The 12,413-nt window shown below is 40.8% G+C and overlaps 1 protein-coding gene across 4 annotated transcripts in view; it reads left to right on the top strand.

Moving 5' to 3' along the window:
- The window catches only part of TENM4 (teneurin transmembrane protein 4), a 448,178-nt gene that overhangs the window by 204,525 nt on the left and 231,240 nt on the right, over nt 1-12,413 (top strand). For 2 of the 4 annotated variants that reach the window (XM_077842124.1, XM_077842098.1), the window contains 2 exons: nt 3,660-3,758; nt 5,507-5,742. In XM_077842124.1, coding sequence (XP_077698250.1) covers nt 3,660-3,758; nt 5,507-5,742 — 335 coding nt within the window. The remainder of the gene's footprint in view (nt 1-3,659; nt 3,759-5,506; nt 5,743-12,413) is intronic. The other 2 variants (XM_077842106.1, XM_077842115.1) reach the window with 1 other exon arrangement.

The following is a 12,413-nucleotide window of genomic DNA, read 5'->3' as shown; positions in this document are numbered from 1 at the left end:
CGGTGAGAGTTCTCAGAGACCAGACACCATTGTTCAGGTTTGTCCTTCAGACTTGAGAGCAGAATTCTTCCCTACTATGTACAGTAACTGTGTAGTTCCTTCCCACTGCAAAAATCTAGCTACTTAGGGATCAAAAAGATCAGCAACTGGTGGAATAATAAATAAGTAAACCACAAAAAGTTCAACATTTAAAAAATAGATTCCATCCCAGAGCAATTAATCCAAGAATTAAGACCTTTGAAGTATAGAAATATGGTATTGTGATAATCTCATGTCAAAAATGGAACTGTATTTCTGTTGAATATCCATTTTTGTAATTCCACACTAGCCAGCACAGAGAGATAACATAAAGAGAAAGCTATATCTTTTAAACAGAGACCAGCACAAGCTAGAAAATGTGTATAAAACACTGGATTGCAAACCTCTCCCATCCCAAATTTGAAGGTGTTTGGTTTTGATTTTTAATAACATTGGGACTATTTGCAGAATTCAGATCTGGGTTCAGCTTTTTAATGACCTTATCTAGGGATGTTCAGAGTGGAGGGTTGGGTGGGGACAGGTTGAGTTTAATGCAAAAGCTAACATAAATGCAAAGTATAGGTGCTTAAATCTTACAAATACTATACCCATCAGAATTTCATATGTTGCTGGAAGAGGAGCCCCTCTTCACATCTCCTCTTTCCCTCTTTTTCTTCATTTCTTTTTCCTCACTCCTCTCCCCTTTTCCTGTAGTTCTCTTTCTGCCTCTCTTTTCTCCACTTCTCCAGCCTTTGCTGCTTTAAAAGCAATTTATTGTATGAAAACATCTTTGCTCAGCAGTGAGATCTTACAGGTGAGTCATTTCTCCCCACGCTTTCTCTGCTCTTTATTCCTCCCTTTTTTTTCTGACCTCTCCTTTCTGTTCTGGTAAATGTGACCTTGCAGTGAGCAAATAAATGCCAGCTGAGATAGCCATTTGCTTGGCACAGCTGTAGCTTCAGGGCAATACTAGTCCCAGAGAATTTCACGCTGTAAGCACCGAGTACCAGATTATACCTCCCTGACTCATGTTGACTCAGGATTTTACTCCAGAATTAGCATATCTACCCAGAGTAAACCCCTACTCAGATTAAGTAAGTGGGTAGAATCTGGCCCATAGTAAAGGAAGAGTCCAGTTGCATAATAATTGCCAGTGTAGCCCAGTGTGTGACTGCTCTGTTCCTGACATGCATTAGAAGATCACATAACCCAGTGTTCTCTTCCATTTTATTGACAATTCACAACTGAAATACATGGAACCACCAGTTTTACACAAATTTTAATTATTCATGAACCTTTTCTGATTACTGTGTTGTTAGGTACGTTGCCTTTTATCCATTAAAGGCTCTATGTGCGAGTGTGTAGCTTCCTTATTACATTGAGTGAAACACCCAACTTTTCCTGCATTCTTGAGGAAGGAGAGGAAGCAGTAAATACTTTGAGATGGGTTGATATTTCCAGTGCTATGTCTCAGCTTAAGCATGTTGATCCACTTTACTTGAAAGCTATGAATATGAATCACATTCCTGTCACTGGGATCAACTGCAGATCTGTGCTGTCAGTGCAGCCCATAGCCAACAAAGGCAGGAGCTTGAACTAAACAAGTGCTGGCATTAGCGAGAAGGAGAGATGAAAACTAAGGTTAAGGACACTTCATAGAGGGAGGTTTACATAATGCGGCAGTACTGAAGTTTCCCTTGGTATAGCCTGTTACCTGAATACAGCTTCTGTGATAGAGTTCACCACACGCCTCTCATATCCTGTAAACCCTTAATCCTGCATAAGTGATAAAGTGTCACAATGCTGATGAGTTTCTCTTCTTTAGTCTTGGCTTGGGAATTTACTGAAGTTTCAAGATACAGACTTAGATTTACTTTTGAAGTTTGAAAATAGAGAATGGCAAAATCAGGGATGGATTTGATTTTGCAAAAGATGAAAAGGATGTTCTTGTGTCTGGTCTTGTGGCACAGGATTGCAGGCCAGGAGGTCTCGGTTCTGGTTCCCAGCTCTGCCTCTGACCGACTGTGGGACCTTGGGCACCTTCCCCTGTCTGTGCCTCATTTTCTGTCAACTGAGACTTAAGTGTTTGTAAAGAGCTTTGAGATCCTTGATGGTGCTATAGATGTTCCAAATGTAATTATAAAACATTTGAAGTTGAGTGGTTGTCTCTCGGTCACTCCCCATCCCCCCAACCAAAAGTATGAAGTAATTTAGGATATATGGCTCTGGATTTGGCTGATCTCCATATATGTACAAACAAAACTGGGAAGGGGCAAGACTTTTCAAAACCCAAACCGGGGTATTTCAGACTAACGTGCCATTTGTTTAAGCTATCCATTACCATCAATCCATTATGAGAATTACAGATAACTTATTCAACTTTCTGCCACTCAGTAATTGAGAGAATGTTTATTTAAAACGTGCACATGAAAGAAAACCCAGATATCTCAACTTCTATATATCAGACTAACATTGCCTCACTAAAATAAGTAAGAAGATTAGATTAATTCAGTTGTTAATTACCCAATTCAAAGTGCAAAGTAAGGATTTAAACAAAACAGAGAATCATAGAATATTAGGGTTGGAAGAGACCTCAGGAGGTCATCTAGTCCAATCCCCTGCTCAAAGCAGGACAAACACCAACTAAATCATCCATCTGGTTAAGTTTTGGATGGAGATATGTGATGATTAAGGCTACATTTATGTCACAGAGGTCATGGAAGTCACGGAATCTGTGATTTTCCAGAGACCTCCGTGACATTCTCTTCTTCAGCCCCTGGGGCTTCAGGACTCTGGAGCTGTCAGCCAGTGGGGCCCTGGCAGGGTTCCAGAGACAGGCGACAGCAGCGACAAGCAACAGGGGGGCCCCTGCAGATTTCCAGCAACAGGTGACAGACTCCTGAGGGGGCCCTTCTCAGGGTTCCAGCGATGGGTGACAGCCTCACACGGGGTTGGGGAGGGAGTAGGATGCCGCGGGCGAGCGGTTGGGATGTACCATTTTCTCTTTGGGAAATATGGTCACCATGCAGCTCCCAGCTGCTGTGGGCAAAGGGAGAACCCCATAGCTCCCAGCCACAATGGTGGTGGGGGGAAACCATGGAGCCACAGCAGACAGGTCACGGCTTCTTTGAATTTTTGTTCATTGCCCGTGACCTGTCTATGACTTTTACTAAAAATAACCATGACAAAATCTCAAGATGGAACCATGGTATTGACAGTATTTGGGCAGTGAATTCAGTCTTCGCACCTAAACAGACACTGATGCAGACTCATTATTGGAGTACAGCTTTACTAAATTAAGATTTGGTCTTTTGAATCCAGCAGATCAAAAAGTTTCATACATATTTTTTGCACTGTCAGCAAAATAATAAAGAATGTACATAGACATAAAAAACCTAACTTTATATATATATATGCACACAGGGATGTGTGTCAGTTCATATATATGTGTGTATACGCATACTTAGAAGTGAACATTCTTAAATGCTGTATATGTATATGTGTAATATCCTATACATATAAATATATGGTCCATCATTCTAATTCCATGCACAACTGCACTATAACCATTGTGGTTTATAAGATCACGCTTCATAGATGCATGACTCACTGGCTTCATTCATGTTTCCATATGTATGTAGAAACATAGCAAAGCAGACATTCCTAGAGACATTGCAGGACAACCTCATTGAGATGGACATTCTCACCTCCTCCCGACATGACGGTGCTTACAATGATGGGTATGTGACACGTATGTGGTCTTCCTGTTTCCTGTACAGTCATTATGATCTTTGCATGAAAGCATTTGGTCACTTCAGTGGCGTTTTAAGGGCAATGCCATTTTTTGCCTCTTCTAACATGGCTTTAAAAAATGAAGTTCCTGAGCTTGGAGCACAGCATCCTGTACATATTAATGGCAGCCTCATTAATATGCTGATGATCCATAGCATCTCATTGGCTTTCTTTGCCATTTTGAAAATCATTTCATTAATAAGATGTATCTGTAGCAATTTACAGTCTTTTATAAACAAAGATTACTAGGATTTCAGTGAAGACATTAAACTACTATGAGGCTGGCTGAACAATACTGCAAATGTTAAACTGATATTTTCCAGGTTCATTGCCTAACAAATCATCATCAGCTGCAATACTGCTTGTTATATTTGTACACTGCAGATGCAGCTTCCGTGGGGACCAAATAAAGCTGTAGCAAAATATAGTAAAGAAATGAATTAATAGTGGAGACACTGCTGCAAGAATTAAAGTTTTAACATAGACGAATAGTGGAAATAATGAGTCATGCTCTAGCAACCATTATTTTGTACAGTTAATGGGTTTGCCAGAAGTAGCATAAACGTTGTTTTAAAAGAAAATCCACATCACTTTATACTGCACAAATCGTTCCATGACTTTTCTTCACAGCAATGTTTCTGCATGTGAGAGTTTTTCCCTATTATTACATGTGTGTCTTTGAGATGGAAACCTTGGGCCACATGCTCAACTGGCATAAACCAGCATAACCCCATCGACTTCAGTGGGGCGGTACTGATTTATCACTGCTCAGGATCTGGCCGATAAAATCATGACTAAAAATACTAGTTGCATTGGACCTGATTCTGATCCCACAGTAGTGGAGTTACTCCTGATTTACACTGGCCTAGAGAGAGGAGAATCAGGCCTACCACCCAAGCTACCACTGTTTCTCCTTCCTTTCCCTTCACTCCTGAAGAAAATCCAGGAAAAGAGGGATTCGGGTGCCTTAAAGTTCTCAAGAGCTTTTCCTGAAAATTGTAGTCTTCATTTACAGTTTGTCCTAACTCCCATAGAAATCAATGGGATTCTTCCCTCTGACTTTAGTGAGACTTGCTCAAGGTCCTTACATTGCTGTCTCCCAAGCCACACAAAAAACAAGTAGGCTAAAATATGGCTGCTGTCAAAATGTTGGGATGGAAAACTGGGAACACTGTGACATTTTGGCACTGTGAAACGACCTGATCTCCCTTTTCCCCATCTCCACACAGCAAAAAAACCCCAAAAAACGAAAACAAAACAAAGTTCTCCTGCAGCAATCAGTATATTTGGGTACATTTTCATGTTCTCCTCCACCTCCAACTTGCTCCCATTATAATTCAATTGAAAGTTTCAGTGGGAACAGGATCAGGCCCTCAGTCCTGCCTGTGTGAACTGATCTGTCCTAGCAGTGCTTGGGATCTCTCATTTCACTGTAATGTGAGCTTTCCCGTGGAGATGTCTCTTTCTGTCAAAGTGTTCTCTGCAGTATTGTTGGCGCTGTGACGTTTTTCTTTTACTCTGTGTGACTTGTCTGTTCTTTATTCTTCTCTTCTGTGCATGGCATCTGTGTATTTACAAATCATTGTGTGAAGCTGCTTTCTTCACTCAGGAAGCAGCCACCGTCCCTAAGCTTTGAATTCTGCCTCTGCTTTTATTTTTGTGAAGAGTCACCTACTCTTTGTCTTTCTTCCCTCAGGCACTTCCTGTTTAAACCCGGAGGCACCTCTCCCCTCTTCTGTACAACATCGCCGGGATATCCCCTGACATCCAGCACTGTGTACTCACCTCCCCCTAGACCCCTTCCCAGAAGTACCTTCTCTAGGCCTGCCTTTAATCTGAAGAAACCCTATAAGTACTGTAACTGGAAATGTGCTGCTCTGAGTGCCATTATCATCTCAGTCACGCTGGTGATCCTGCTTGCTTATTTTATCGGTAAGCATATTTCACTTTTCAGCCTTTTTATCCTCTACCCTCAGCACCAGTGTTGCTAACATTTGGGAACTGCAAGACCAAGTTGGTTACACCCATAGTAACTAACAAGTAAGACCTCTTGGGGCTTGTCTAGATGGAGAGTTAGTGTGTGGTAAGCTGAGGTGTAAATCTACAGTACACTAGTCTGCCATGCGCTAACTGGCTGCATGGACAATGCAACTGCTCACTAAAAGTTTCTAGTGTGCTTTGACATATTCCAGTCTCAAATAGCAGCAAATCAGTGTGCATTAGGGAACTTTTAGTGTTCAGTGGCCGGGTCCATATGGACCATTAGAGCGCAGCCGGCTGGTGCACTGTGGATTTACATGCCAGCTTGCTGTGCACTAACTCTCTGCCTGACAAGCCCTGAAACCTGTGTAAGCCCATTGACTTTGATGGGTGTTGCAATGTTGGGCTCACTTCATTTAATAGTACCACCAAAGTTTAATAGAACCTATTCCATATGCTGTATGTAAAGAGTTTGAATTGTTCCTTTTTTGCTGGAGCAAGTGTTGGAATCAGCTAGAATGAGACAAGCCCACCTACAATAAAGCATAGTAATGAGACCGGGGTCCCGATTATGCTCCCATCAAAGTCAGTGGGAGCTGAGTCAGACTCCAAATCCTGAAATGTTGGTCCTGTTCTTACTCCGGCAAAATCTCCACTTGGCTTGGAGCTAAATGTTGCTTGTCTTACTCACGCGAGTAATTTTATTGAAATCAATGGAACTACTTGCATGAATAAGAGGAACAGTCTGGGAGTTTTAGTAGACTGAGGAAATAGTTCAGGGGCTTTGGCTCAACAGGACATTTTGAGGGTTAGTGGAATAAATTAACTTTGAAATACAGAAGATATGGAAAATTTGCTGTCCTGTTGCAGCTGTGCAATGGCATTTTTGTTTGAATTTTGCCTGGTATTACCTTTCATTTCTCTTCCTTCTTCGCTGATAAACCTGGTATTAGTTTATATAGGTTCTTTGCTAGACTCCTCTTTTAAAAAGGCAATGATACAAACTGTTGTGTAGCCAGAGGTGAAAGTGCCTGTTCTGTGTGGCACAAACAAGCTGTTGTCTTGGATTTCACTGTAACTTCCTGTAGGCTAATGATCTGTAAAATATTGCGATTAGAGCTAGCAAATCGTTACCTGGATTGAAAGATTTTTCTCTTTCATTTCATACGTGTATAATTATTACTACAGTTACAACCAATGTTCAGTTTCACCATGTTCCCTTTATGTGTGCTGCTCTAATGACTCAATCTTTTCCACTGCTGACTCGTATTATACTTCAGTCACTTTTGTGCCTGCTATAATAGGAGCAGAAATGATTAATTAACCAGCATTAAATCAGTAACAGTTTGATGGAATGTACAGTCAGTTTTCATCATTTGCTACTTATGTTTGAGCCTGTCTGTCTCATTTATCTAGCATTCTCCTTATGCACTGAACAGGGTTCCATTGGACATTATCTCTCTGTGTCAGAGGTATCTCTTCATAGCTCACTTAAAACTTTGGTGTCCATTAATTATGACTGTGGATGTGTATATACTTTTTCTGTGTTACAGACAGGTCAGGAAGGCTGGCTTGCCCCTTAATGGTCTCCTGTTCAGAAAACTTTTCCAGCAGTTTTGAAAAGAGGAGAGTCCTGATTTAATTCATAGTTAATATGGTTAAAAATTATGTCCATGGGTTATGCTTTAGATCCCTTTTTTCCCATTTGGATGAGTCCTGTGGTATCTGCCAAGCACTGTGTGTGACTGGCAAGGTGCCAGGAATGCTGATCAGGTTGAAGTCGTAATTATGGGTCATTATTGCTAATTTCTAAAGGAACTATCAATTATTAAAAATAAAATGCATCAGTTCAGTACAGCATAAACATATTTAACAAAGAGTGTCACTGCCAGGCCCACTGATTTAATCAGCAGGCAAAAAAGCAGTTATTTAATTAGATTTTGATGAAAAAATGTGTTTAATTTGAAGTATAATCAATTATTAATTACTGTAATGAGAGACTCTGATTGGATTTACTAATTAACTCATATAAAAATTATGAATAACCTTTTCATTTGTAATTATTTTCTACATCCTGTCAAGTTGCAGATAAGAATTGTATCACCTACCAAAAAAAAATTTACTTCGACCAACTTCTGACAAGATGGGTTGTATCCTGATCAAAATTATGACGTTTTTAATAACAATGCATTTTTTTATTTTCTGGTCTGTTTACAAAATAAGTGCTTATTTATTGTTAGATCACTGATATGTATGTAGTTTTGTATTCATGCTGAGTAGTAGCTCACTCCTATTGATTTCCTTGAGACTGTTTGAATTGTTAAGGTATTGTTGAACATGCGTAAGTGTGGCAAAATATAGCCCTTATTATGTCTAGTGAATGTTGATAACTTGGCCAGTTGCCACTGGCTCTTGATAGTTAAAGTAATTATGGAAATTCTCTTTTATGACCATTGGCCCAATCCAAAAGAAGTTGCAGTCAATGGAAAGTCTCCCATTAAAGTGAGCAAGCTTTGGATCAGGGCCCATGGCAGTGGTTTGGAGTTTAATTCTCTTTCATCCACCTAGCAGTTGGTACTAATGCTCCAGTCCACTGGGAAAGGTAGTGCACCTGAATGCCATTCACAGCACAGTCCTCCATTCAAATTAAAACAAAAACAAAAAAACTAGAGCCAGAGACTTCATGAACTCCATTAGGGACTTTGCTATTGCCAATATGTTTTACGTGACAGGTGCTCAGATACAATGGTGATGTGCAGCAATACAAAACAGACACACAGATATTAGAGAGACAAGGTGCGTGAGATAATATCTTTAATTGGACCAACTTCTGTTGGTGAAAGAGACAAGCTTTCAGGCTTACACAGAACTCTTGCTTAGGTCTGGGATGGAGGGATGGATAGATCCATCAGCATGAAAACAAAGAGCCATTTGGACCTTTTTGAAACTCTTTGCAGGAGACAGTTGCATCTTTTAAAACACATCTGTAGCATCCACTATGTCATCTATTTAAGACTGAAAAGCCATAGAGCAGCAGGTGTATTTCCAAAGAGTTTATGCTCTTTAATAGTCTGTGGCTTATTTATCTTGCTGTTCTTTCATTTCAAAGATCTGGGGGTGGGGGGCAATCAGGAAAGAAGCAAGAGTCCATATAAACTTAATGACTGGCACCATGTGTAAACATTGTGATCTAGCTGAAGCTTTTGCAGGAGTGAATCACTGGTTTTCAGAGATAACGGCAAACAAAATAGAAAAAAACCTATTAAGCATCAGAAGCTATTTTTCATTGGAATTAACCAGCTTTAAATTCACTTTCTACTATCTTTTCAAATATTCATTGAGACTACACTAAGTCAATTGCAACAATGCACACCAATAGCAGTGCACTGCATGCACTGACAGCTAACGCAAAGGAAGAGCCTTATAGACAAATCCTGAAGACACATCAGAGGCTGGTCTTGTAAGGTGCATACACCAAAGAGAAAACTGTATTAGGTCAAGGCTGCAACATGAAAACTGCAAGAGCAGTGAAATCAGAGCCACTAAAAGGAAAGACTTCGTTAGGCAGCCTGTAACTAATCTGCAAATTTGCTGTTCCTGGAGGTCATGGAAATACATGTTGTGGCTGTAATTTTAACAGAAATTTTCATTTGGGGAGAGTTTGTACTATTTTCAATTATACAAGGTATGGCAGTAACAAGGATGACCAAATCCTGTGGTCCAGAGTATTAAACTGTGTAGCTGGTTGGGGGAGTCAGGAAAGAATTTTTTTCTCCCATGTACAAAAAGGTACAAGTGGCCAAACTCCAAATCCTGCCTCTTTTTCTGCAGGCTTGGAGGGCTTTGCTTGCACTGGAACAAGTCTGGTTCCACTGTGCAGTAACTGAATAGAATTTGGGGACCCCGCAAGCCACAGGGCACTGCTCTGTAAGAGCTCCATATCTAGAGGCTTTTAGGGGCAGGGTGGAGTAGATGGATCTCCTGCTGTGCAGATATGCTGCCCATTGAGTCTGCATATGTGGTAGGATTGCCAACTTCCTAATTGCACAAACCTGCACACCCTTGTCCCGCTGCCTTCCCTGAGGCCATGCCCCTGTCCGCCCTTCCTCCAAGACCCCGCCCCTGCTCACTCCATCCCCCCTCCCTCCGTAGCTCGCTCTCCCCACCTTCACTCACTTTCAGCAGGCTAGGGCAGGGGATTGGGGTGCGGGAGGGGGTGAGGGTTCCAGCTGGGGATGTGGGCTCCAGGGTGGGCCAGAAATGAGGTGTTCAGGGTGTGGGAGGGCATTCTGGTCTGGGGCATGGGGTTGGGATGTGGAAGGGGGTGGGGCTGGGGATGAGCAGGTTGGGGTTGCAGGAAGGGGCTCCAGGCTGGGGCCAAGGGGTTCCCTGGCCAATGGGCGCTGCAGAAGCAGTGCTTGAGGCAGAGGCAGTGCATGGAGACCTCCTGGCCATCCCTGCACCTAGGAGCCAAACATGCTGTCCGCTTCCAGGAGCTGCGTGGAGCCAGGGCAGGTAGGGAGCCTGCCTTAGCCCTGCTGCACCACCCACCAGACTTTTAGCAGCCTATTAAAATCTCCTGGATTGCTTTCAATAGCCCCCAGGAGATCGAGGCCAATTGTGGTAGACTCCCAGCCAATCCAGGAGGGTTGGCAACCCTAATATGTGGTAGGAACAAGGGTTTCTGGGACAGCTCTGTGGAGAAGCTTTGCTATCACTCCACATCTTGGGAGGAAGAATTCTGTCCCCTTAGAGATCATAGGCATTAGAAATTGAAAAGACTTGTTAGATTATCCAGCTCTCTCATGTCCACCAGCTGCTTAGCTAGATACTAGGAATGGTATTGGCTTCTAAGTGAATTAGGGATGAAGAGTAGTTGCTTTCATCTGAAACAGAAGAAGTATCTTCCTGATCCAGTTACCAAGCCAGATGGATGTATAATTTGATGTAGTAAAGCACTTGCTATTTTCCTGCATTTTAAGCATGTGCTGCGGTTGCATTTCACAAACAGCAAAAGAGATGTGCATTTGATTCAAATTAAAGATACGGATGGAAAATGTATTACAGAGCCAAAACAGCCACTCATTTGATTGGAGTCAGATCTCTCTCTGCTATTTCAGCTCTCCATTTATTTAAACTCCTTACAAGCCACTTTTTCACTTAGAGCTGCATTGCTCACGACCTGCAAAAGGCTTCAACAGTAAAACGGTTCCAGCAGTGTGATGTGTTTATAAAGCAGCTTTCTTTCTGTTGTTTAAAGATTGTCCCAAAAGCTAGCTTGGGCTCCGTTTATCTTTGATCCTTTGACACTGTGTACTAACTCTAGTTCAACTCAGCGTTCCGAAGTTTCTAAGTATCTAGCTATGCATTTCTGAGGCAGCAATTACCATGGTGTCTGGGCACCGCCTGAGATCAATAGGAAAGTCACTAATGCTTCATTCTTCAGCTTGTGCTGGCTTTATTTAGCCTATGTTTATACTGAGATATTAAGGCTTTCTTTCACTCACCCTAAAATATAGGCCAATATTTTGTCCTACCAATACATTTCCTTCATTTTCTTTTTTCACTTTTCTTTCCTAATCCAGGATTAAGGGTTTTGTTTGTCTTCTTTTAGTTTACAGGACCCTTTCCATTCCTTATTTCCATCTAATCTCAGCTAAGAAAGACACAAACAACACACCAAAGGATCCTTTCTGGCAAAGCCTTTATACATTGTGATCTGTTTTTTAGAGCAGGGGACTTGGCATCACAATTCAATTTACATTTGTGTCCTGAAATTATTTCATGGGTAGTGTGAGACTTAATTAATGAATATGTGCAAAACACTGAGACCTAGTGGTGAAAGGTGCAATAAAAGAGCAAGTATTATTATTATTCACCCACTATTATGGTATAACACCTATATTTAGACCTAGATTAGATTTTTATTGGTAAATTGCAGTAAATGTTGACTTTATTGTACACACACATTGAAAAAATATTTTCATTGATAATAATAGAAATCTACAGATAAACCAAGTGAGAAAAATGCTGCTTGAAAACTTATTAGAGTCAGAATCCAGTGATTTAAACTTTGGAATTAAGCTTGTTTATAAATGGATTAGCAAATGAATAGTAAAAAAAGATATGATTTGTTATTTAAGGATACTTACTCTGTGTATTTTGACGTGCGATGTTGATGATTTTGTTTTAACAGTTTAGAAAGCTTTAACTCTTGAATCTCAGCATCTACTGTCATTAAATAGTTGTCTTTTTGTGGGCTCTTCTCCCACCCCTCCCCCAAATTTCCTGCAAATGTGAAAATTTAAATAGTTAAAAATAATGGTTAAAAATGCTTAAAATCCATAGTTTTGCACAATTGTGAAATTTTAAATCTAAAAAATGCTTATAAATAAACAACAATATTATCCATTGAAGTTATAAAAAACATTGATTGAATTCTGCCAAGCCTACTTATAGTGCCTAAAGAGCACAATCAGGTTGGGCCCCATTGTGCTAAAAGTTGTACAGACATAAAATGAATGACAGTCACTGCATCAAAGAGCTTATAGTCTAAATGAAATGTGTTTTCTGTCTGTCTTTTCAGTTTTTTATACAGGTGCCCATCACCAAATCATCTGAGC

Source organism: Eretmochelys imbricata, chromosome 1 (assembly GCF_965152235.1).
Source record: "Eretmochelys imbricata isolate rEreImb1 chromosome 1, rEreImb1.hap1, whole genome shotgun sequence".
Classification (NCBI taxonomy): domain Eukaryota; kingdom Metazoa; phylum Chordata; order Testudines; family Cheloniidae; genus Eretmochelys; species Eretmochelys imbricata.
The sequence above is the reverse complement of the archived record's forward strand: the minus strand, read 5'-3'. Positions and strand labels throughout refer to the sequence as shown.